At 45.7% G+C, this 25,647-nt stretch overlaps 1 protein-coding gene, 1 long non-coding RNA gene and 3 other non-coding genes across 9 annotated transcripts in view; all 5 read left to right on the forward strand.

The window, feature by feature from the left end:
- The window catches only part of CCNB1IP1 (cyclin B1 interacting protein 1), a 36,432-nt gene extending 33,507 nt beyond the window's left edge, over positions 1-2,925 (forward strand). Inside the window, exon 4 of the mRNA XM_077456769.1 lies at positions 2,664-2,925. Within this exon, the coding sequence (XP_077312895.1) occupies positions 2,664-2,848 (185 nt within the window). The 3' untranslated portion in view covers positions 2,849-2,925. The remainder of the gene's footprint in view (positions 1-2,663) is intronic.
- Positions 2,926-12,281: 9,356 nt separating this feature from the next.
- LOC143934202 (uncharacterized) lies at positions 12,282-23,747 on the forward strand. Of its 5 annotated transcripts, none has more exons than XR_013263261.1 (9): positions 12,283-12,371; positions 13,945-13,972; positions 15,878-16,000; positions 16,253-16,278; positions 17,565-17,593; positions 19,168-19,267; positions 19,587-19,613; positions 21,572-21,630; positions 23,462-23,747. It is a non-coding gene; the product is annotated as an uncharacterized LOC143934202 (long non-coding RNA). The 5 variants fall into 5 exon arrangements; XR_013263327.1 differs by having other exon boundaries at positions 12,285-12,364; XR_013263483.1 differs by lacking the exon at positions 13,945-13,972 and having other exon boundaries at positions 12,282-12,364.
- Positions 16,510-16,655, forward strand: LOC143989856 (small nucleolar RNA SNORA79). The gene has a single exon (XR_013277088.1). It is a non-coding gene; the product is annotated as a small nucleolar RNA SNORA79 (small nucleolar RNA).
- On the forward strand, positions 17,994-18,139 carry LOC143989849 (small nucleolar RNA SNORA79). Its single transcript, XR_013277087.1, has one exon. It is a non-coding gene; the product is annotated as a small nucleolar RNA SNORA79 (small nucleolar RNA).
- On the forward strand, positions 20,462-20,608 carry LOC143989863 (small nucleolar RNA SNORA79). Its single transcript, XR_013277089.1, has one exon. It is a non-coding gene; the product is annotated as a small nucleolar RNA SNORA79 (small nucleolar RNA).
- Positions 23,748-25,647: the final 1,900 nt, after the last annotated feature.

Here is a 25,647-nt window from a genome sequence, read left to right on the forward strand (position 1 = left end):
GACGCCAGCCTGACTGGTTGGGGGGGAATTTGGGACGTACAGTCAGCCCAGAGTCGCTGGACCCAGGAAGAATCCCGCCTGCCGATCAACGTGCTGGAATTTCGGGCAATCAGGCGGTGCCGGCTCTGTCGGCCGTGTACATTCCGGGCATAGAAAACTGCTAAGTGGACTACCTAAGTCGTCAGATGCTGGACAAAATGGCTGCTACATCCGGATGTATTTCGGCTCCTTTGCCTAAGGTGGGGAACGCCAGATGTGGATCTCCTGGCTTCTCGACTCAATCCGAAGGTACAGAGGTTTGTGGCCAGGTCAAAGGATCCCTGAGCGGATGCGGCAGATGCGTTGGTGGCTCCATGGGGGCATTATGGGCTGATTTATGCTTTTCCCCCACTCAAACTTCTACCACATCTGCTTCGCAGAGTGGAGGCTGAGGGGGTTCCGGTAATTATGATTGCCCCAGATTGGTCTCGGCGTCCGCGGTATGCCGACATAGTACGAATGGTGACGGATGTTCCCTAAAGACTGCCGATGCAAGAGGGCCTTCTGTTGCAAGGTCCAATACTTCATCCTGCTTTACCGTCACTGGCTTTAACGGCATGGCTGTTGAAAGCCAGGTGCTAAGGGACTGAGGTCTGTCAGATTCGGTAATATCGACTATGCTGAGGGCACGAAAGTCATCTTCTCAGAAGTTTTATCATCGTACGTGTAAGGCCTACATCTCCATGTGTGAGGAGATGCGATTTCGTCCACGCACATAGTCTATTTCCAGGATCCTGCTGTTTTTGCAGTGAGGAGTGGATCAGAAACTTGCCTTAAGACCCATCAAGGGGCAGATATCATCTTTGGCTGTCTTTTTTTTTCAGCGACCCTTGGCGACTCATTCATTGGTGAGTACGTTTGTTCAGGAGGTTTGGCATGTGGCCCCTCCGGTTCAACCACCGCTACCTCCATGGGATTTGAATCTGGTGCTCTCGGTGCTTCAGAAACCGCCGTTTGAAAACATTGAGGAGATCCCCTTATTGACACTCTCTTAGAAAGTAGTCTTTCTAGTGGCTATTACATCTGCCAGGAGGGTTTCTGAGTTGGCGGCCTTGTCTTGCAAGTCTCCCTACTTGATCCTCCACAAGGATAAAGCGGTGCTGTATCCTCAGCCTTCCTATCTGCCAAAGGTTGTTTTGGCCTTTCATCTAAATTAGGTCATTGTGCTTCTGTCCTCGTGTCCCCGGCCGTCACACTCCACAGGGGTGGCTTTGCATTCCTTGGAGGTGGTCCAGGCTCTGCGGGTGTATTTGTCTGCTACGGCTCCTTTTCAGAGGTCGGACTCACTGTTTGTATCGGTGGCTGGTCCAAAGAAGGGACTGGCGGTCTCATCGGCCAACATTTCTCGGTGGATCAGACAGATTGTTGTTCAGGCTTATGCCATTAGGGGGCGGGCGCCTCCCTTTCCTGTCACGGCACATTCTACTAGGGAAATTGGTGCCTCTTGGGCTTTCCGACATCAAGCGTCTGTTTCCCATGTGTGTAAGGTGGCAACCTGGTCGTCCGTTCACACTTTCACTAAATTTTACAATGTTCGTGTGAGCGCATCTTCAGATGCTTGCTTCGGCCGCAAGGTTTTGCAGACGGCTGTTTAAGATTGCAACTCCTCCGTTGAGGAGCTCTGGTTGTTATGCGTGGAGTTATTTTCTTGCTGTTCCCACCCCTTGTTTCTTTGACACTGCTTGGGGATATCCCTAAGGTAAAGATGAAGATGCTGTGTCCGTCAATGAACGAAAGAGAAAATAGGATTTTCATTGACGGACACAGCACCCACCCCTCCTGTTTATGTTTGTACTGCTTTTGATGAACTGAGCTGCTGGATACAGTGTGAGGGGTTATAGCCAGTAGGACCGCCCCCTGGGTGGTACTGTGCAAGTGTTGCTGTTTTTAACACTTTCTACCTAGTCTTCTCCTAAAGGGGCAATATAACCCTAAGGTCAAGATGAAGATGCTGTGTCCGTCAATAAACTTCAGAGAAAAGAAGAGTACAAAAATCCTATTTTTTCCATTTTGACCATGAGGACTACCAAAAATGAAAGCACTTTTTGCAGAAATTTTTTTTTTCAAATTGCGTATAGGTATATATGGTTACCTAAATTGTATTTGTACCTTTGCAGTCACATTTGGGAAAACCCCACTATATGCTTGTTATAACTTTATAAGTTTCTCAGGAGGAGGTGTCATAGGTGACTGAAAGGTTTTTTGAACAATATTAAAGCGAGCCTGTCCTAAGAAACATACAATGCAACACCAGTAATGTACATACAGATTCAGTTGTGCTGCCCTCTGCACAATTCAGGAACCTCACTATATTTACCATGTTGACGACATCACTGGTACACATGCGGTGTGATAATCAGTGTTCTGAATCTCTAACATAGCAGATCTGCACCCTGTCCTCATCCTTCTTGCACTGTGGTGAGTTTCTGACATGAAACAAGAAGACACCTAATTAGCTCAAGCATTTTCTGGGCCAGTGATCACTACCTGAATATGCACAAAATCAAAAGAACAACAACAGCTTTCATCTTTCTATCTTGACACATTTATTTTAATGAGACATACAGTACAGTAGATGATTTACAAATCAATGATAATAATTTTGTGCATTGTTTCCCCTTTAGGAAACAAGTTCCCAGCTGCTAGAACACCTCCGTTAAGATCATGTGATGCTGATTTTCGCCCTCAAACCTTCTTCTGTACTTCCCCTTTTGATGATTCTGGAAACACTGCCTTTGGCTCCCCTGGAAATAGAGCAGAACCACAAAACATGGCATCATCCAGGGCTTTTAAAGTTGTAAGGATGTAGGATACTAGAACAGAACAATACTCTATATCACAAATGAGTTTAGTGCTTTTATCATTCAGAGAGGTTTGGATGTTTGAATTGAGTTCAATTAAATAAAGTACTAATAATAAAGTAATGCATTGTAGAGGTGTGATGAATCCATAGATTTTAAAAAGGTACATTTGGTAGCAATTGTCACCCAATTTTACATTCCACACACATTTTTTTTTTCGCAGGTTTGGTATGTTCCAAACTCCCAGTGGGCCGATGGCTCAGTGGGCCAGTCATTTGCAGTCCTGGAGCAGCTCCTCTCTGACAGTGAGTGATCGCGATTTCACTCCTGTCAGGAGGAGCAGCTTCCATCATATACTGGAGAGAGCATTAGGCTTTCTGCTCCCTCCAGCCTGCAGGAAGAGATAGACGGCCAGCTGACTTTCCTTCCTCTCTCCCCTATCACTTGTTATCACATGACTGGAGAGAGGAAGAAAAGAAGCTGCCTTCAGAACTGTGAGTAAACATGGGAGGGGGACATACTGATGTAAGGGGGCTGGTGATGGGAATCTGATGTTGACATCTGCCGCTCATAAGCCCCATACACACTATCAGATTTTCTCCTGATTTTTTCCTTCAGATTTACCAAAATCATATAATATGAGGTCAAATCTTAGGAGTTTCAATTTATATGCAATCGGTAGGGATGAGCCAAACACCCCCCAGTTTGGTTCGCACCAGAACCTGCGAACGGACCGAAAATTTACTTTAGAAACTTTAGAACCCCATTAAAGTCTATGGGACTCGAATGTTCTAAATCAAAAGTGCTAATTTTAAAGGCTAATATGCAAGCTATTGTCCTAAAAAGGGTTTGGGGACCCGACTCCTGCCCCAGGGGACATGTATCAATGCAAAAAAAAGTTTTAAAAACTGACGTTTTTTCGGGAGCACTGATTTTAATGATGCTTAAAGTGAATGAAAAAAAAAGGGACTTGGAAAATATGAGGATATCATCGAGATAAACCACCACATACAATTGCAACAAATCTCGGAGGACATTGTTAATAAATTCCTGAAAAACTTCCGGGGCGTTACAAAGGCCAAAAGGCATTACCAGGTATTCATAATGGCCTGTTCTGGTATTAAACGCAGTTTTCTACTCATCGCCCTCCTTAATGTGCACGAGATTGTATGCCCCTCTCAGGTCAAGCTTTGTGAAAACCGTTGCTCCCTTGAGGCGGTCAAATAACTCTGTAATAAATGGAATCGGGTATGCATTCTTAATCGTGACACGATTGAGACCCCTATAATCTATACAAGGTCTCAGTTCACCGCTCTTCTTTTTCACAAAGAAGAAACCAGCACCAGCAGGAGACAAGGACTTGCGGATGAAACCTCGAGAAAGTGCGTCAGCAACATACTCCTCCATGGCCTTATCCTCCAAGACTGACAAAGGGTAAACCCGGCCACGAGGAGGTATGGCACCAGGTTGAAGGTCAATTGCGCAATCATAAGGCCGGTGTGGAGGCAAACTACCAGCTTGACCTTTATCAAAGACATCGCCAAAATCACGGTACTCCTCCGGCAAGGAGGGGAGTGAAGCGATGCACAGGACCTTGGATACCTTCAGGAAGTATGTCTCATTGTGGTGAGCAGGAGAGAACCTCAGCATGGAGCCAATCAAAAGAGGGGTTTTGCCTCTGTAACCAAGGATAACCAATAACCAGTGGAAATCTGGGTGAGGAAATAACTTGGAATTGGATTATCTCATGGTGAAGAGCCCCTACGGCCATGGACAATGGAACCGTCTCATGAGTCACATGGGCAGGCTGTAAAGGTCTCCCTTCAAGAGCCTCAATGGCAAGTGGAGTGTCAAGCAGCTGCAGCGGAATCGAGTGCTGCGAAACAAATGCAGCATCAATGAACAGGCCTGCAGCCCCAGAGTCGATTAGAGCCTGTATCCTGATGGACGACTCAGCCCAAGAAAGGGTGACCAAAACCAGGGGCTTATCCTTCTGGATAACTGGGGATGAAACAACACCACCTAAGGTCTGTCCATGACAGGACCTCAAGGTTCGGGCGTTCCCTGGACGGGTAGGACAAGACTTCACAAAGTGACCTGCCTGGCCACAATAAAGGCACAATCTCTCCCTCCTCCTAAAGGCTCTCTCATCCGCAGAGAGACGCATGAAGCCCAGGTGCATGGGTTCATCTTCACTGACCAACTCGGTACCAGGAGGCATGGGAGGTGAGGGAGGCATGGGTGGGACTACAAAGCTCAGAGGCAAACGTACAGGAGGCTTCCGCAAGCGCTCCTTAAGAGAAAGTCTTTCTCTGAGTCTGGAGTCAATGAGGATGGCAAACGAGATCAAGCTCTCCAGCTCAGTGGGTATATCTCGGGCTGCTATCTCATCCTTGATGGAATCCGAGACACCATGAGAAAAAGCAACCACAAGGGCCTCATTGTTCCAAGCAACCTCTGCTGCCAGAGTACGGAATTCAATGGCGTAGTCGGCAACAGTTCTCGTACTCTGTTTGATGGACATGAGGCACTTGGCAGCAGAAGCGGAGCGTGCAAGAATGTCAAAAACCCTTTTAAAGGAGGCCACAAACTGAGGGTAACTCAAGACAACAGGTTTTTGCGTCTCCCATAGAGGGTTAGCCCAGGCCAAGGCTCTCTCAGAAAGCAAAGATATCACAAAACCTACTTTGCTTCTGTCGTGGGAAACGCCTGGTGTAGCATTGCGAAGTATATCTCAACCTGATTGAGAAACCCTCTGCATTGAACTGGATCGCCCCCAAATCGCTGGGGAAGCGGAGCAGAACCAAACATACCTCTTATAGAGGTAACACTCGAGGCGGGTGCCTGCACAGACTGGCGCAGCAGCAGGGACAGCCTGCGACTCAGGTTGTACCGGAGCGGCCACCATGGGGGATTCCAGGTGAGCCGTGTGATTCAGGAGCATTTGTAACGCCAAGGCAAACTGATCCATGCGGTCATCTTGCTCATTCAATCTGGAAAAAATATTACCAACAAGTGGATTGACTGTATCTTCTGAATTCATGGTCTTCGCGTACTGTCAGAAACCATGAAACAGACTGAGACAGAAGTACAATCAAATCACACTTGTTTATTAATAAAAATAAAAGGTAAATAGAAAAAAGCGTAGTCAAGCATAGCCAGAGTCCAGTAGCCAGATCGGGTAGTCAGCCAGTCCAAAGTTCATAAACCAGATCGGGTAATCAGCCAGGCCAGAAGTCAGGGATCCAAGGAGAGCAACTGCAAGCAGGATAAGAAGCCAGGAGGGATGTCAGCAAGCCAGTCTTGAAACAAACAGCAGGAGATGGTTCCTTGTGATGTGACCAATGCAAAGGCAAATGAAAGAGTAAGCAGGAAGGCTTTAAATAGGCAGGTCAGACGAGCATCATCAGGAACAGCTAGTAACTGTGGAAAGAGAAGAGAGCTGGCAATTAACCGACAGCTGAGCGGCCAGCCCAGAGAAGGAAGGGCTAAGCCAGCCCTGACAGACGGCCACCTTCTCCACCGCTCCTTCTGTGACTGACCGAAGCCTCAGCAACCTGTTGTCCAGGACCAGGAATTTGTAACCTCCCAGTCTCTGGGAAAGAGTTGCACAGACCTTTCTGCAAGGCCTCCTGAAGATGTCTCATCCTCTGCTCCCTCTGCGACAGCAAGATAAGGTCCGCAACCTTACCCTTGTACCGTGGATCAAGGAGTGTTGCCAGCCAGTAATGATCCCTCTCCTTGATCCACTGAATACGAGGATCCTTCCGCGGGCTTTGTAGGATCAGGGAGGCAAGGCAGCATAGGTTAGCTGAGGCATTCTGTCCGGAGTCCTCTGGGTCACTAAGGAAGACATGATCCGCAGCCACCTCCTCCCAGCCACGTACACATCCACGGGTCTCTTGGGACTGTAAATGATCCCTAAAAGACTCCTGCAGATGCTGAGTGCCAGACTCCACCTCCATGCTGACACAATCCTCCTCCTCCTCTTCCTGCGTGATCGGTGGGCCAGCAGGAATAATGTCTGGATAAAGGGGGCCTTGAGAGGCAAGGAAGTCCTCCTCTTCCTGCCTCTGTTCTGCCTCAAGTGTCCTGTCCATTATTCAACACAGCGTGTGCTCCAACAGGTGGACAAGAGGTACAGTGTCACTGATGCATGCACTGTCACTGCTCACCATCGTCGTGGCCTCCTTAAATAGTGACAGGACAGTGCATGCATCCCTGATCATGGCCCACTGGTGTGGGGGGGAAAAAGCTCTACTGACCCTGTCCTGGTGCCGTAGTCGCACAGGTACTCATTGATGGACCTTTGCTGTGTGTGCAGCCGCTGCAGCATGGCCAACGTTGAGTTCCACCTGGTGGGCATGTCATAGATTAGGCGGTTCTTGGGCAGGTTCAATTCCTTTTGGGGGTCAGCCAGCCGAGCACTGGCATTATATGACCGGCAGAAATGCACACAGACTTTCCTGGCCTGCCTCAGGACATCCCGTAAGCCTGGGTACCTGCCCAAGAACTGCTGCACCACCAAGTTAAGGACGTAAGCCACACAGGGCACATGGGTCAGTTGTCCCTGTAGGAGGGTGGAGAGGAGGTTGGCGCCATTGTCGCAAACCATCATTCCTGGCTTAAGCTAGCGTGGTGTCAACCACCTCTCAGCCTGCCCCTGCAGAGATGACAGAATCTCTGCCCCAGTGTGGCTCCTGTCCCCCAAGCACACCAGAGCAAGCACGGCATGGCATCTTTTTGACTGCGTACTTGCATAGCCCCTTGAACGCCTACGGAGCACCACTGGTTCGAGGACGAAGCACAGGAAGAGGCCATAGAGGAGGAAGAAGAGGAGGGGGTGGAGAGAGAGGTGTGTCACAATCACCAGTAGTAGCATTTTGGAGGGATGGTGGTGGGACAACCACCAACACTACTGCACCTTGTTCTGCATCCTTCCCAGCTGCCAGAAGAGTCACCCAATGCGCCGTGAAAGATAGGTAATGTCCCTGTCCATGCCTGCTGGACCATGAGTCGGTGGTAATATGCACCTTACCGCTGACTGCCTTGTCCAGCGAGGCATGGACACTGCCGTCCACATGCCAGTAGAGAGCCGGAATCGCCTTCGGTGATAAAAAGTGGCGTTTGGGAACCTGCCACTGAGGAACAGCACATTGCACAAACTCAAGGAAAGGGGCCGACTCTACCAACTGAAAAGGCTTCAGTTGAAGTGCTAGCAATTTAGCCAAGCTAGCATTCAACCGCTGGGCATGTGGATGGCTGGGAGTGAACTTCTGTCGATGGTCCAGCAGCTGGGGCAAGGAAATTTGCCTGTTACAATTGGATGTCGGTGTACTGCTAGCAGATTGCCCGCAAGTACTTGGCTGTGACACACCTAATTCTACACCTTCATTCCTCTCAGTGCAGGTTTCAGAGAGGACTGAAGGTATAGTGGGGTGGGAGATCCCAGCTGATGAGGAGCAAGGTGAGGTCTGCTTTGTTCTTTGGTGTGGGTCTTTTAGGTAAGCTTGCCAACGAACTGCATGGCAGGTCGACATATGTCTGGTCAAGCATGTGTTGCCCAAGCGGCTGATTGAGATACGCTTGAGACATATGTTGCAAATAGCAGCGGTGCGATCTGATGCACTCGTCTCAAAAAAGGCCCACACCAAAGAACTTTTGGAATAACTCGCAGAGGCAGCGCCCTGCACAGGTGGAGCTCTGTGGTGTGATGCAGTCAGTGTGCTGACCTTAAGGCATCCTGCCTCATTGGAGATGTGCCTCCTCCTCCTCTCTCCTATTAGGCACCCACGTGGAGTCAGTGACCTCATCATCCCCTCCCTTCTCATCATTGGAGCAAACCTGGCAGTATGCTGCAGCTGGGGGAACATGACTGCCAGATTGCTGTCATTCTTGGGCATCCCCTCTCTCTGGGCTCACGTTACTGCCTTCCTCTAGCTGGGTATCATCATCAGAGCCTTCAAAACACTGGGCATCCTCATGGAGCATGTACCCAACACTGTGTTCAAACAGTTCGGGGAACTCTTCAGAAGGAGGACATGGTGGGGCTAGGGAAGGAGTGACTGATGCCATTGAGATGAGGGAAGAGGCCACGTTGGCAGCTGCTTTGCCAGTACCCGAGCCTGGGTGAGAGAGGATGAGGACGGCTTGGTCATCCACTCTACCAAGTGTTCGGCATGTTGCGGCTCAACGCACCCAGCTGCAGAAAATAAGGACAAGCGTTTCCCATGGCCACGTGCTGATGAGGATGCACCGTGTCCACGACCAGCACTGTTCCCTCTAGACACAGAGCCTGCTTGTCCTCTTTTATTGGCTTGTGACTGTCTGCCTCTCTTTGTTGGCCTTCCAGACATACTAATGGCCTGCAGGGAGATGTAGCTGCACAAAGCTGGGACGCATATACTGATTATACTGCAGCTACCAGAATAAACTGCCTGCCTGTAGTATTATTACTATGAGAGCACCAGCAATTGGGGTAGCTTTAGGCGTACACTGTGCAGATTCCATAATACACCAGCTGTAATTGCTGCAGCTGCCTGCCTGTGGTATAGGATCAGCAGAACACCAGCAATTGGGGTAACTTTAGGTGCACACTGTGCAGATGGCACAATACATCGACTGTAATTACTGCAGCTGCCTGCTTGTGGTATAGAATCAGCAGAACACCAGCAATTGGGGTAGCTTTTGGCGTACACTGTGCAGATGACACAATACACCAACTGTAATTACTAGAGCTGCATGCAGTATAGGATCAGCAGAACACCAGCAATTGGGATAGCTTTAGGTGCAAACTGTGCAGATGATACATTACACCGACTGTAATTGCTACAGCTGCCTGCAGATAGAATCAGCAGAACACCAGCAATCGGGTTAGCTTTAGCTGTACACTGTGCAGGTGGCACAATACACCGACTGTAATTGCTACAGCTGCCTGTGGTATAGGACAAGCAGAACACCAGCAATTGGGGTAGCTTTAGCTGTACACTGTGCAGGTGGCACAATACACCGACATTAATTTCTAGAGCTGCCTGTGGTATAGGACAAGCAGAACACCAGCAATTGGGGTAGCTTTAGGTGTACACTGTGCAGGTGGCACAATACACCGACTGTAACTGCTACAGCTGCCTGTGGTGTAGGATCAGAAGAACACCAGCAATTGCGGTAGCTTTAGGTGTACACTGTGCAGGTGGCACAATACACCGACTGTAACTGCTACAGCTGCCTGTGGTATAGGACAAGAAGAACACCAGCAATCCTGGTAGCTTTAGGTGTACACTGTGCAGGTGGCACAATACACTGACTGTAATTGCAACAGCTTCAAAGGAAATTCAGACACTGTCTCTCCGTCTATCTCTCTCTCTTAGCCAATGCAACACACTACGCAAGGCTGCCACGCAGGTGGCCTTATATAGTGTGGGGCATGTACTAAACCCCTTAAGCCAGAATTGGCCATAGGCATCCTGCCTGTGGCCAACTATGGCTCTCTTTGCTGACGGTGCTGTGATTGGCCAAGCATGCGGGTCATAGTGCATGCTTGGCCAATCATCAGCCAGCAATGCACTGCGATGTCGTAGTGAATTATGGGCTGTGAGCGCCACTCGAATTTGGCGTGAACGGCCCATAATGTTCAGATTTCGCCGAATAGGCGAACAGGCGATGTTCAATTCGAACATGAGTTTGACTCGAACACACAGCTCATCCCTAGCAATTAGGCAGGCCCTTGCACTACATGGTTTTGGTAAATCGGAAGACAAAATCAGCAGAAAATCTGATTGTGTGTATGGGGCTTATAGAGTTGAATGGAGGATCCAATCAGGTTCGCCTGAAACACTGACAGGTGGACCTGATTGGACAGCCCGTGTGAAAGGGCTCTAAAACTGGAAAAGTGAGATTCTGTTGTTTAACATACAATTTAGCATTCTGAAGGGGCAGGTTCATACAGGGTTTACAATAAGTTTGGTACCAACTTCCCAGCTTAAGGCTGGGTTCACATTGCAGAACAGAGCAGTTCACAGGAGGGGGTCCAGAGTGTCTCTGTTTATTGTTTCAGGTCCAAATTTTTGTCTGAATTCGAACCTGAAACAGACCAAAAGACACAGAGGACTCCTGTGCAATTCACTCTGGAGATGTGTGAACCGGCTCCATAGAGAGCCATTGAGACAGATATAGCAGTGGGAGCCATTGGCACAGATATAGCAGTGGGAGCCACTGGCACAGATACAGCAGCGGGAGCCATTGGTGATCAAATACCACCAAAAGAAATCTCTATTCCTGGGAAAAAAAGGACATAAATTTTATTTGGTTACAACATCGCACAGTTGTCAGTTAAAGTAACGCAGTGGCGTATCGCAAAAAATAGACTGGTAGTGAAGGGGGGTAAACCTTCTGGGGCTGAAGTGGTTAAAATGGCATTTTTTAACCCCAGTGTGCAGAACAGTGAAACGTGAAGATAACAAAACAGATCCCAGCTATCTGGTTTTTAAGGTATGCAAAAGTAAAAGAGTACTGGACATGGTTTGCTAAGCTCCATAGGCATGCAACAGGGTGTGCCGGATGTGCCTGGGCACAAGCTAATCACCCTATACGCATTAGTATTACCACTCTGTATTCCAGCAGGAAGTTGGGAAAGATTTCCCTCTTGTTGGCTAGGCCATAAGAGAGGTGTTTATGCTCTTCGCATCCACTGTCCTGGAAGAGAGATCAATGTGCTGGGTCATATATATGTAGACACATGTGTTTGAGCTCCATTAAGGGTGCATGGGTGCCGTCCCCCCCCCCCCCCCCCCGTACATTGCCGTCTCCCCTATCCGTGTGTTTGGCCCCTTTCAGGACACCGGTACATGGATTACAATGCGGAGGGGCTGTTTTTTTGAAGCCCTGATTACAGCCAGAGGCTCTAATAAGTTTCAATATAGGGCGGGGTCCCAGAGAGTGAGCTTCATATTCGCTGTTGCACCACTGATCCTCCTCCCGGTCAATCAGGAAGTGGGTTTTGACACTGGTCCCCTGGCTGAAAGGACAGGCGATCCTATTGGACACCTAGGAGGAGAGGACTCAGAGCAGAGCTGCTGCACCAAGCTGCCTGCCACCCACCATGATGGGGTAAGTGCCGGACCGACTGGCAAACAGCGCGGGAGTGGGTGGTTGTTTGCCCCCAAAAAACAAAACAAAAAAAACAGCCGCCACTGTACCTTAATGCAATAGGCTGCGGACACCTATGCTCAGCTCCAGGGCACCATGTCTATTACATTGTTGCACTTCCAGAGCTGCTGCTGTAGAGGAAACTATATTCCTGGAACATATCTACAGCACAGAACTACATGAATCACTCATCACACCAAGAACTTGCATCCTTGCAGCAGTAGCGTTGTTTGCACTAGTTCCGCCTGTGCGCCAGGTGGCGCTGTGCGCGACCTGTACCAACAATCCTTTATAAATAGCCTCGCGGAAAAGGAAGCATATTGCAAAAAGGTGCTGCGAAGATGGCAGAAGAGGGGCGAAGTTGGAGGCAGGAGAGCGCGGTAAGAAGTACGTACAGTAGTTGTATTATGTGATTGTATTATGTGATTGTATGTGTGCTAGCGATCTATGGGATGCAATCCACACGGATAGTCAGGGCTGAGTGAGAAGTGCGGTGTCCTGGAAGCATGCAGTCTGTGTATGGGAAGGAAGCATGGCGCCCACGTGGTGGTAGCGCGGGGAGATACAGTACACGCTATACACGATCAATACTGGACTATGTTCTTGCATAGCTTGATCTCTACCTGCTACCTAAAGCATGTTTAATCCAATGAAAGAACTGACCTCCTTTTTTTTTTTTTTTTTTTTTTTTTTTTTTTTTTTTCCCAAAATGGCGAGATCCTTCCTAAAATCATTCCTAGTTGACTGATTTCTGCAGTGCAATCACATATAACGTTCAGACAGTATGTCCCTGTCCATTGGGATAAAGGGCCTTCTAGAAGACCCTTCATCTTGGGTGTACATGGAACTTGTGGACACCACGTGCAGTTAATCATGTTTATACAGACACTGCTAAGACCACCTAATACAAGAGGGGGGGGGGGGGGGGAATGCATTTCTATAAGTCTGGTTTAAGCGATTGTGGTGCATTATGTACAAAAAATCAGATGTGACTTGATTTATATTGTTTTCAATGGTGACCTTTCACATTGATGCAACTCAGCACAGTGCAAAGTTCTTTGACTGCTTTGGTGCGATTCCTGGCATGACTCTTGGTTCAATAGTATATACAAATATGATTGGATTGCAGCAGTGTGTTAAATTCTACAGAACACATGTCTATGCTTTTATAATCAATGGAATTAACATCTAGAAGCATTCTTGTTTTAAAAGGAAAGCGCCTGAGAAGCTCAAACGGCTTCTAATTAAAATCAATGGATGCGAGGGAGGTAAACTCCGGCAAGCAGCATGTTTGGAGGGCTGCCTTTCCCCATTTTTACATGGATAGGAAGCTCTTCAAAATGATTCTTGCAGCTGTTTTTTGTCACATGACCTTAAAAAAAAAGCAAACCACTAACTCAAGTGTCTTGGTGTTTTGTGATTAGCTCAGTTTGTTTTTAAAGGATATGTACAGCCAAAGCTTGTTTTGGCTGTACTTCTCCTGTGCATCACAGGAGTGCAGTTTGTTCTGCACTCCTGTGACCGGTTTACAGCAAACGGGCTGAAGCCTGATGTCACAGGGCCAGTCCAGGCTTGTGTAAGATCGCAGCAATGAAGTTGAGATCTGCCCACATGCCTGGAATGGCACCTGGCTCTCGGCGAGCCACTGAGCGCCTGAGCTGGCTGCTCCACAGCCCAGCACTCCAGTGAGCAAAGGATGTGGACAGGGCACTTTTTTTTTTTTTTATTATTATTTATTTTATTTTTTTCAAATATTTTTATCTATATAGTATGGAATTTTGTGGCCTATAAAAGCTTGGTATTCATGATGAGTTTGCATAGTCCGTGTTTCACCTGAGTTCTGTGATTGTACTTCATGCTCTGAGCAATACCAAGCATTTTTCTTCTTTCTGTATAGGGCTTAGTTTGAATGACGTCTGACGTGTGTTTGTTTTTTTTTTTTTTTTTTTTTTTTTTCCAGCTTTGTATCGCTGGCAACCTGAATACAGGTAAAGTAGGTCACATGATCCCTAATCTGCAGTGGCTGATGGGAGTGCCAACGGGGGGAGGGGGCGGATGGGCAATGGAAGCCAGCACATGTCTGGAGTTTAAGCCCTATTGTCGAGTTGCTGATTGATACAAGGAAACCACTGCTTGAGAACAAAGAGCTCGCAGAATATTTTGTAATTGGCAGCATGATTGGGTATGAAAAAAAAATGTATCTTGGCGTCAGGGGGGTCGATTTACAGTGCGAAATCTGGAGCAGCTCCGCATAGAAACCTATCTGCTTCCTGGTTCTAGTGTCAAAGCCTAATTGAACAAACTGAAAGCAGAAGCTGGCTACCATGCACAGATGCAATATTGGATGCCCATGTTATTCGGGCCCTCAGGCAGCACTGCAATAAAAACGAGCATGATTCTGTGATGGTTGTTGCTGAATGGGCTTAAATACTTTCACAGATCACTCAACAGTTTGCTGTGCCTTCCAAAAATGCAAGTTCTCGCATGCTAAAGCAGCCCATAATTTACTCTACTCTATTGTCTTTCCTGCCACCAGTGGTCTCGCATTTCCCTCATTGATTGGAGAATGCCTCCTGCAGCACTATTGTGTTCTGTCGGAGGGGAGCCTTTGCAGTCAGCAGAATACAATGATCACTGCTAGTGGCTAAGGTCGCTGATGGTAATTGCATGCAAAAAATACAGGCTGGTTGTACCCAGGTCGAATAATAGATTGACTTAAGTACATACAGCCTGCCCATACATCGAATCTTGGCTGAACCAGTCAAATTTTGATCCATCTTTGCTCAGCTTAAAGGAATTGAAAGGAATAATTTCATACCTACTGTGCAGTGGTTTTGCACAGAGCAGCCCTGATCTTCCTCAGGTCCCCTGCCAGCACTCTGCCCCCATAGCAAACTGCTTGCTGTGGGGCACTTGTGCATGCTCTCACCTGAGCTGGCTCTGCATCCATAAGGCAGGGCTTGGCCCTGCCCCCACTATAACCTCACTTGCTGTGCTTAACAGCAAGAGCCAATGGCTCCTGTATCTCAGCCAATCAGGAGGGAGAAACCAGGTAGAGCCTCTGGTATTGTGCACATTGCTGGATCGAGATTGGGCTTGGGCAAGTATTAGGGGGTCTGAGGGAGCAAGCTGCACAATGAAGGCTTTTTGCCTTCATGCATGAAGGGGAAAAAAACTTCAGCCTTTACAACCATGTTTGGAAACTATAGCTGAACATGAGCCAGAAACGCTGCCATCTTCTCTAGACCAAAGCTCATCTTGCAAAGTGAGAACTGTTCTGTTCAGACAAATTGGAATTTTACTTTCTATTTGGGAACCATGGGTGCTGTGTTCTCTGGATTAAAGAGAGGGACCTTCCAGCTTAGTGCTCAAAGCCTGCATCTCTGGTGGTATGGGGATGCATTAGTGTGTATGAAATGGGCAGCTTTCACATCTGAAAAGGCACCTCATCAATGCTGAAAGGTTATAGAGCAGAATATGCTTCTGCAAGAATGGGACAGCGTCCTTCTCCCAAATCTTCAGCAACTTGGAAAGGGGGAATGCTACACTGGTAAACATGGCCCTTTCCCAACTGTATTGGAATTGCCATTTGCCAGGGGTGTGGCCTTTTTTCTCAAATCGGCTTTCAGGACAACCCCGGAGAGTGTAGCTCCACCACCTTCTCAAGAAACACATGCCCACTTTAAAAACACCTCCTCTTCCCCCATGGCTTCAGTTATTGTGACCTTCCCACACTGGAAAATAAAGCGTAGAAAGCACAACACCATGGTAGAACTTAACACATTTACTAAGAATAACCTAGGGAGGGAAGTAACGGTAAGGCTCTTAGAAATACCGTCACTGGTAAGTAACTCAGTTTTTGTCTAATGATGCATTTGATTTTTTTTTCCCAGTTTTTCCCATGGACTGCCAGAGTAAGTCTTACTTGTCAGCTGTACATCACCTGCATATGTCTGGATCTCTGCCCCTACCAGTCATGATTGAAAGGTCTGAGGCCTTGAAGACTGAAATCTCAGGTAAGGCACAAAGGATGTTTAACTTTGGTCTAGAAATGAAATCTTTACATAATGAGATTTTCAAATTGACACTTTTCTGGTGGCTTTTTTTTTTCCTCTTACAATGGATGAATTGCATGATGAGTTTGCATAGTCCGTGTTTCACCTGAGTTCTGTGATTACACTTCATGCTCTGAACAATACCAAGCAGTTTCTTCATGTGTAGGACTGAGTCTGAATAATGTCTGACTTGTTTATATTTTTCTTTTGCAGCCTTATTGCTGGTGACCTGATTACAGGTACATATTTCTTTCTATACTGTCTGCAGCAATAGACCACAAAATAGGCTTCCACTTTCAGGCAGAAAATGATACCTATTCACATTTGCTGTGAGACTGTAGTGATTTTAGCAATGCAGTTTACCAGAAATTGCAGTTCTATATGATGTGCTACATTTTTACATTTGGTATGAATTTGTGCTTTAATTACTATACTTTTTGTATTTTTTTTCAGTGTCATTCCTTTCTATGTGACATCTGTTCCTCGCATAGCCCCAAGACATGGGCTATGAGATTTTAGGTTGTCACAGATAATAATTACCTTTTTCACTCAGGGGTGTGTAATGGTGGGTTGGCTGCCTCTCCACACTTTCTGAATTTTGCGGGGTAAGACAACTTTGTAAGTTTGTATGTAGAACAGACAACACAAGTATCAGATGGAAGGGATGGATGTGTTGCTTCCTGGCCAACCTTGAGTCCTGTGATTTCATGCTCTGACCAATATCTAGCATTTTTGTTCTATTTAGGACTATGGGGGGACTTACTAAAGCTGTGTGCCATCAGAGGCGCAACGCACACTTTCAATCTTATGAAATGGTACGCCAGTAACTGAGCGCACAACCCTTTTTTCTTTTTTCTATAGCGATCTTAGCACTCAGGAGAATGCAATCTGTGCGCCACTATGGAAGTGGCATCTCCAAATCAATATTGACAAAAGATGGAGGTGCCAATGTTATGGGGTCATGTGAGGTTGACATTTAGTAGCATCTGCCAAAGTAACAAATATGCCCAAAATATTGTTAGGAAAATACAAGTGGGTCATGGCACACCTACATTCCAAATTTAAGATGGTTATGCAATCTGATTGGCTAATGTCTGTACAACTTGATATTTAAGCAAAATGGGTAATAGAAAGCCTCACTTGTACAATGAATTCAAATTATAGGAAATCAAACATGCTCTTGCACTCAATCCAAAAACACATTTCAAAGATATATTCGAAGTGATATTAGCATCTCAAGGGTTAATTAACTGAACACCTACTAATTGCCTAACAAGACACATCCCAATGAGATGAAATTAATGAATTGTATTGGGTGTGCGCTATTAATGGTAACTGCAGTTACCCTAGCTCTAGTTGCAATTTACATATGCTGGTATTATCTTTGCACTTCAATGTGCACTGGTTCACATGTTCAATTAATGACTTCTCTGGCAGACCAATTAATGTATGGACTGCTGCAGTGCCGTCTTAGTAAATCACCCCCATGTTTAAATATACTGACTTGTTCAACTTTCTTTTGCAGCCTTTTTATTGCTGGTTACCCGAATACAGGTAAAGATTAATATATATATTTTTTTTTTCCCTCTTTGGTGCAGCTTTGATACTAGTAGTGATTGCAGTAGCATTAACTCTTGATCAGAGAACGACATGCTGTCCTTGGAAATGGCAAACTTTCTAAAGAGATTGATTTACACAAAAGATTAAAGTTGCTGTGAGATTCAGTATGTTTGGGGTTATTAATCTGTGTAAAAGCTCTGTAAATTGAGCTTGGAGTAGATGAGTATACACGAAAAGGAGCCTGATACTCCACCTTCTGGCTAGAAATCAAACGAATCAAATAAGTTGAAATTGCAATTCCATATGATGTGCTGCATTTTTAAATTCGGTATGAATTTTCTACTTCTGTTACACCATGTTTTCTAGTATCTTCTTGGTGTCATTCCTTTCTAAGCGACATCTGTTCCTCGCATAGCCCCAAGACATGGGCTATGAGATTTTAGGTTGTCGCAGATTAATAATTACCTTTTTCACTCAGGGGTGTGTAATGGTGGGTTGGCTGCCTCTCCACATTTCTGAAGTTTGCGGGGTAAGACATCGTTATAGATTGTGGTGCATTGCAACTTTTGTTCACTAGAAGCATGGCTGTAGGGAGTGGCATTTGGCATGAATGTCACTGCAACATTCAAATGCAGGTAACGTGCATTAAGACACCAGAATGGAGGGATGTTAATTTACATGAAGCCTGCATGATATTGCATAGTCTGGTTTTCATCTGAGAAACCATAATTTATGTTCATGCCCTGAAGGAAGAGAACAGCACACAGGTGTGGGATGACTATACTAGTCATTAAGGTGTGCCAAAACACATCTGCTTTTTGTATTTTTTAACATGCCAATAAAAGTATTCAGGTTTGATATGGACATGGAGTTGCCAGCCCTTCTCTCCTACAATTGTCTAAGTGTTCGGATGACACAACAGCCAGAGCACCCTATCGTGGACTTAATTTTTTTGTTCAGGATACTCCCTTTGTGAGCGCTGCAATCCCTTGCCTACATAGTCTTAAAGGGGTTGTAAAACCTCCTGTGCTGCAGTAGCGCCCCCCCCCCCCCCCAAGCACATCTTGTACATGAGCCCTGTAACTAACACAACAGGAAGGAGCACACCAGCTCAGGCCAGTGTCTCATGTCCTGATTGCATAGATTGCTAGCAGCGCAGCCATTGCTGCAAATCAAATCCAATGACGCAGGGCCGAGTCCTGCTTTCTCTATCAATAGACTCAGAAGCAGGACACGGGAGCATTGCCCATATGTGTGTCCACGAAGGAGAGCACTTCTCTGATGGGGCACAAGAGAAGGAGCCAGGAGCGCTAAGGGGCCTCAGAAGCATACATACAGTATATTTGGCTGCAGCGTTTCCAATTTGCACTTTAATAGGTTAAAAGTACTAGAGCTAATGTTTGCTATCATAAAAGGAAAAATACCTGGTATCTTTTTCTCTGTGTAATAGAGAATGATGCTGTAGCTTCTTGCATCCATAGTACAAACTACTGATTTGAGATGAGTCTTCATTTCGATGCTACTCTTAATTTGAGATCTAAAATGTCTCTTCCTTTTCCATCTGCCAGGGATAATTCAGGCACCTTGCACTTATTTGAAGTGACCTATACATGCAGCCACTTCTAACTCTCAGATCTGAGGACTCAACGGAATGGATCATATATTTGGGTAAGGGCAAAGGATGAAACGTTCCATTTTACTGGAGAAGAAAAGATATTCCATTTTAGGATTTTAATGGCATTTTGAACTAATACTTTTCATGTGGACAATTGTATTTGAACCTGGAATCCTGTTTAAATCTTGTGTTTGCAAATTGTGCATCTTTAGTGTAGCAAATATGCTGTCTAGTAGCATGATGAGCTTGCATAGTCCGTGTTTCACCTGAGTTCTGTGATTACACTTCATGCTCTGAACAATTGGCATTATTCAGATTGTGTCTTACACAGGAAGTAGAAAAGTCTGACTTATTTAATTTTTTCTTTTGCAGCTTTTCTTGCTGGCAATGGGATTACAGGTAAAGATTTATTTGCAGTAGTGAACAAATGGGGCTTCCACTTACAGGCATTACATGTAGTAATATTTACATGTGCACCCCACTTTTTTAGAAGCATGTGGAGTAGTTTTGAGGCCCATACTAACTGGAGTTGCTCAGTATCTTTGGCACAGCCTCAGTACCCATCCACCCACATGGCTGAGCCAGCTGCTCCCTCCCCAGCCCAGCGCTCCAGTGAGTGCGGGCTGACAGTTAACGACAGTCGCCGGCTCTCTGGTCACGAAACTGAGAAGCGAGTGGTGGTGTTGGTTGAGCAGGGGACAGATGCAGCATCAGAACATTGCTGCATCCACCTAGGCGAGTAGGATTCAAGAAGAAAAATGTCCCATACTTAAGACTAATACTTTTGGGGCTTATTCACACCAGATTTAATTGAAACTGCACGCAGTGTCCTTTGGTAAATTATGTACAAATGTCTCTTAATGCAGTTTCCTGTTGACTTAAATGTGGTGGGGAAGACCTGCAGCGTGCAAAATTTTTAGTTCATGATCTTTACACTTGGTTTTAGAGAAAAAATCCATATGAATTTCTGTTGACTGTATATAGTTTAAAAATCCTTGCTTTTAAAGTTACTTCAACTGTGGGCTGCTCTTCCTAGATGGCAAGATGTGTGGCCACTTTAAATCCCTACAATGCATTGGCATGGGCCCTGTTGGCACAGGTGCATAAATAGAAATGTAAAATATATGCAGTTTACCTGCACTGCAGTTCTATAGGATCTGGTGTAAATTGTTTGGGGGGGAGGGGGGGGGGTTCTGATTTTTATTTTTTTCTAGCAGATTTTCCATGGCATTCCTTCTGTTTCTAAGCCACATCTGTTCCTCACGTAGCCCCAAGACATGGGCTATGAGATTTTAGGTTGTCGCAGATTAATAATTACCTTTTTCACTCAGGGGTGTGTAATGGTGGGTTGGCTGCCTCTCCACACTTTCTGAATTTTGCAGGGTAAGACAGCATTGTAACAATGTGTTGTCTGTTTTGTTTGATACTTGAGTGGTATGTAGAATGGATAGATGTGTTGCTTCCTTGCCAACATAGTCCTGTTATACTTCATGCCCTGGGCAATACCTAGCATCTTTGTGCCATGTAGTACTATGTCTAAGTATACTGATTTGTTCAATCTTCTTTTTACTTGTATTCAGGCAACCAGCAATAAAAAGGCTGCAAGATTACTTTTCTTTGGTGCATAGCTTTAATAGTGATTGCAGCTGCAGTAACCCCTTAATCAGCCCTTGGAAATGGCACAGACTAAGCCAAGTTCTGTATATATTGTGTAAACGTGGTTTGCCTTTTTGACTGTAATAAAGTGACTATGTTCCAGGCAACATCTTTAAAGGCCTGCTTAACAGTGGGCAATTAATGAATAAGTTAGATGACTAATCAGTGGTGGTTTTTCATTTTAAAAGATGCTGCGGCTCTGTTATGAGTAGAGGAACACTTTCCACTGCTTGCTGGTAGAAAAGCTCCTAAGCCTTGCTGTTGAGGCTTGATTACACCAAATGTGAAAACATATGCAGCTTACAATGCATTTGCATGTGACTTTGAATGCCTTTACTTGAGCTAAATGGGAGAACTGTAGTCAACACACCTAAAACATCAGCCTACAGGATATTTTCAAAATCTCGAATGTGTTGCTCTGAGACTGGGCCCAGTTTGTAATGCTTTACATGGGTAAACTGCCTTTAGGTTACTATGCAGTCAGCCTGAATTGAGGCCCCCCCCTTTCGAAGTGACATCTGTTTCTGCTTTAGACATAGTATTTTAGGATGTTAGATTAAATATTGCCTCTTTTCACTAATGGGTTAGAGGCCTCTCCTCAACATTTTCTGAATCTGTGGGAAAAGACCGCTTCAGAATGTATTGACTACAGTACTTGCTACTTTGACTTGTTACTAATTTTATATATTGTCTTACTTTAGGATGTGCACAGTTAAGAGCACAATAAAGCTGGGGCCCTGTTCTGCTGAATACTTAAGTGGTATGTACAAAAGAGAGTAGGTGTGTTTGTTGGGTGTGGGTTTTTTTTTTTTTTTTTTTTTTTTTTTTTTTTTTTTTATCTGGGTATGCAAGTACCATACAGTGTGTTACGAAGGCTTTAGTACCTTTTTTAGGTCATAACTACTGATTCACATTACTTTCAAGACCATATACAGTGCGAATACAATGTTTTCAGGCTCCAAGTAACCATGACTCATTTTAGTGGAGACTATGCATTGGTTGTGCTGTATAGTGAAACGTCTGTAAACATACACTTGGTATTCCATGATGAGTTTGCATAGTCCGTGTTTCACCTGAGTTCTGTGATTACGCTTCATGCTCTGAGCAATACCAAGCAACTTCTTGCGCTGTAAGACTTTCTGTGTTAGTCTGATTAACCACCCACCCGGCCAATGTACATAAACAGCCATTTGGTCGCTCTCTTCTGAGTGGACATTCAGGAACGTCCACTCAGGAGGGGTGTTGTGCGTGTGCCCGATTTGCTCTTATGTGACCTCGACACGGCCCTCCTGATCACACGACGGCTGCATCAAATCGGCTCTCCTCTTACAACAGAAGTTGCCGGAGGGGATCGCTGCAGCTGGCTGATCGGTGAGTAAGCGGTTTTTTACAGCTTTACTCACTGATCACCAACCTAGTGTAAACCTAGTGTAAACACACAATGTCCCCCTAAAATCACAGGTAATCCCCCCTTATCTACAAACATGTCTGTGATCACACAAACCAATTATTATACACTTAACAGAATTATATTTTACCAAAAACATGTAGCAGAATACGTTCTGGCTTAAATTTATGACAATTCAATTTTATTGGATTTCTTTTAAAATAGAACTTTTTTTTTTTATATCGCAAAAAATAAACAGTTGTGAATAAATACCACCAGAAGGGCTCTACTTGTGCAAACAATTTTCATTTGGGTACAGCGTCACATGACCGTGCGAGAACACTGAGAATTTGGTCTGGGGGGAAGTATCCATTAACGTTTACGCGTGTGTGTGTATATATGTGTGTGTGTGTGTGTGTGTGTATATATATATATATATATATATATATATATATATATATATATATATCTCTTCCCCCCCCGGTTCTCTTGGTGACCCAATCACTGGTAAATATTCCCTTCTGTGGTTTTCAGTGAGACCAAAAAGAAGCTGCATATCAAAATTTCGGCACACCGTTAAGTATGATTGCATTTTTAATGGTACAACCTCAACTTTCTGGTTTGAGGTTAAAGAATCCTTGGCAATGACACTGACTTTAAAGTGATTGTAAAGTTTTTGCTCTCACGTGGGGTGTTTGCTTATAAAAAAGTTATACTTGCCCTGCTCTATGCAAGGGCTCTGCACAGAGCATCCCCAATCCTCTTCTGGGGTGCTCTGGTGGGGCCCCTGGCTTTCTGGCTCCTCATTGGGTGCTCCCACGGAGCTCTTTTCCATGGGAGCACCTGTGTGGGCACGCTCATGAATTCCGCTGCTGCATCCATTAACACAGCAGGACTCGACTCCGCTCCTGTGTCGCTTGATTTGACAGTGGGAGCCAATGGCTCCTGCTATCTAGCCATCCAATGAGGACAAACGGTGGCTGGAGCTGCTGGGCTTGTGCACATCGCTGGAACGAACTGGCTCAGTAAGAAAAAGGCTCTGGGGGCAGCTGCAGCACAAAAATGCATATATTTTTTTTTTTTTTCTCCTTTATGCATAAAGGTGAGAAATCCTGGAGACTTTACAACCCCCTTGAAGCTATTCGTATATTTTAAGTTTGTGGCCTAACTTTTTTTTTTTTTTTTTTTTTCTCTTCCCCTGCAGACTTAACCGACAGTGCTTTCATTAAAAATGTGAAGACTGGCTCAGGTGCTCCTGCTGGGCGCTCTGAAGAGGCATGCTCTTGAGAAGTGTACAAAAACCACTATGGATAATTTCTATTTGTTAATTGTGCAAATTGCTGTCCATTTGTTGCCATGAAATGCAAGAATTGATAGTGATTTTACTATATGCAGAACTGGTACATTGTGATTGTCCTGGAGGAGATTTTTCTAAAGAATTCAATAATGTGTTACAAATGTAATTGCTATAATAAAAGCTTAAACTCCAAGTAGTGTTTTTATGCGGTTTTATTAAGTGAGTTATTGAACCATTCGGCACTGTCTTTCTCCTAAGCCTGGGTTCACACCATATGTTTTGCAGTACGGTTTCAGTTTTTGTTTTAAACGCACTACAAGTATTTAACATGCTTTCCTATGGGTCACATTTCTGCATTTTCAACCTGTGAGATTAACTGCTTGCTGACCGCAGCTGTCAAATGATGGCCAGGCGACGCAGCTCTTGTGGGGGGAGCCCGTCATATGGGTATGGCTGTTTACCACGTGATCGGCTGTAATGAAGTCACGGCCGATCATATGGTTACACCCCCACTGCTCGTCACTGACGCTGGTAAACAGTCATTGGCCGGCTCTTTACCCACGTGATTGTTTCGCAGCCGATCACTAAATGTAAACAAACCGTGGTAACGAGATGTTACCGGGTTCTCCTCCTCACACACCGATTGTGTGAGGGGGAGATTGCAGTAACATATTGCTACCGCTTGGTGTACACCAACCACACTGATTGCGCGCCCCCAATAAAGGACCTGTACTGTACTTTCTGACTTGTTAGCGCTGGTTCACACGGGCAACTCGGGTCCGCCTAAAAATCAATTCAAGTGAATGAGAGCCATCTTACTGGACACTACTGAAGTCGTTCCGACTTCAGAAAAGGTTCCTGTACTACTTGTATCCGACTTGTAGGCGACTGGTACCCATTGATGTCAATGGAAGTCGGATCTCCGTCTATATGGAGGCAACTCTCACAGAATTATCAGCCCTCAAGTGGGAACTCCACACCAAATTTATTAAACATAAATAAATTTGGCGTGGGTTCCCCTTCCGGGAGCATACCAGGCCCTTAGGTCTGGTATGGATTTTAAGGGGAACCCTTACGCCAAAACAGCATGGGGGGGTCCCCCCCAGATCCATACCAGACCCTTATCCGAGCACGAAGCCTGGCCGGTCAGGAAGGGGGTGGGGACGAGCGAGTGCCCCCCCCCTCCTGGGTCGTACCATGCTGTGTGCCCTCAACATGCGGGGGGTCGGTGCTTTGGGAAAGGGGGCGCCCTTATCGGTAATCCAGGAGCCCCCATGTGAATGGGTAAGGCATCGTACCCCCTACCCATTCACCGGGGGGGAAATGTAAAAAAAAAACAAGTTTTGAGTCTTATTAAGCGGCTCCGGGGGTCTTCTTCCAACATCGGTCTCACAACTTCTCCGTTCTGTCCGGCCTCTTCTCCCAGTGTCCGGGCTCCTCCGTTTGTCTTCTTGCAACTTTTTACTAGTGGAGCCCGGTCTCCTCCCCCTCTTTCTTCTTCCGATGTTGACCTGACACTGTATTGGCTTGTGACGTGGGCGGTGACTTGTATAGGTATGGTCACCGGATGATGTCACATGGTAACCATTCCTTTATGTCAGTCCCAGCATGCTCCGGGACTGTGACCCTGCAGGGTGCCCCCCCTGTGTGTGTGTGTGTGTGTGTGTATATATATATATATATATATATATAGTGATGTTACACTGGGTAAATACCTAACATGTCACGCTTTAAAATTGTGCACAATCATGGAATGGTGCCAAACTTTGGTACTTAATCTCCATAGGCGACGCTGTAAAATTTTTTTACAGGTTGCCAGTTTAGTGTTAGAGGAGTTCTAGTGCTAGAATTGTTGCACGCGCTCTAGCGCATTCGGCGATACCTCACATGTGGTGATTACATATGTGTGGGTTCACTTCTGAGTGCAAGCTACCGAGGACAGGGATGTTGCCTATAAGAACGATCAAGCGGCGGAACTGCCGCTATGATCTTATTGTGCACAGAATGGCCGGCAAGATTGATATTTGATGCCTGTAGCTATAGGAATCGTTCAGATATCACTGCACAAACTAGAGGATGTCCTTTTACTATGG

Source organism: Lithobates pipiens, unplaced genomic scaffold (assembly GCF_037356315.1).
Source record: "Lithobates pipiens isolate NorthernLeopardFrog02 unplaced genomic scaffold, aLitPip1_a1.2 Scaffold_1, whole genome shotgun sequence".
NCBI lineage: Eukaryota > Metazoa > Chordata > Amphibia > Anura > Ranidae > Lithobates > Lithobates pipiens.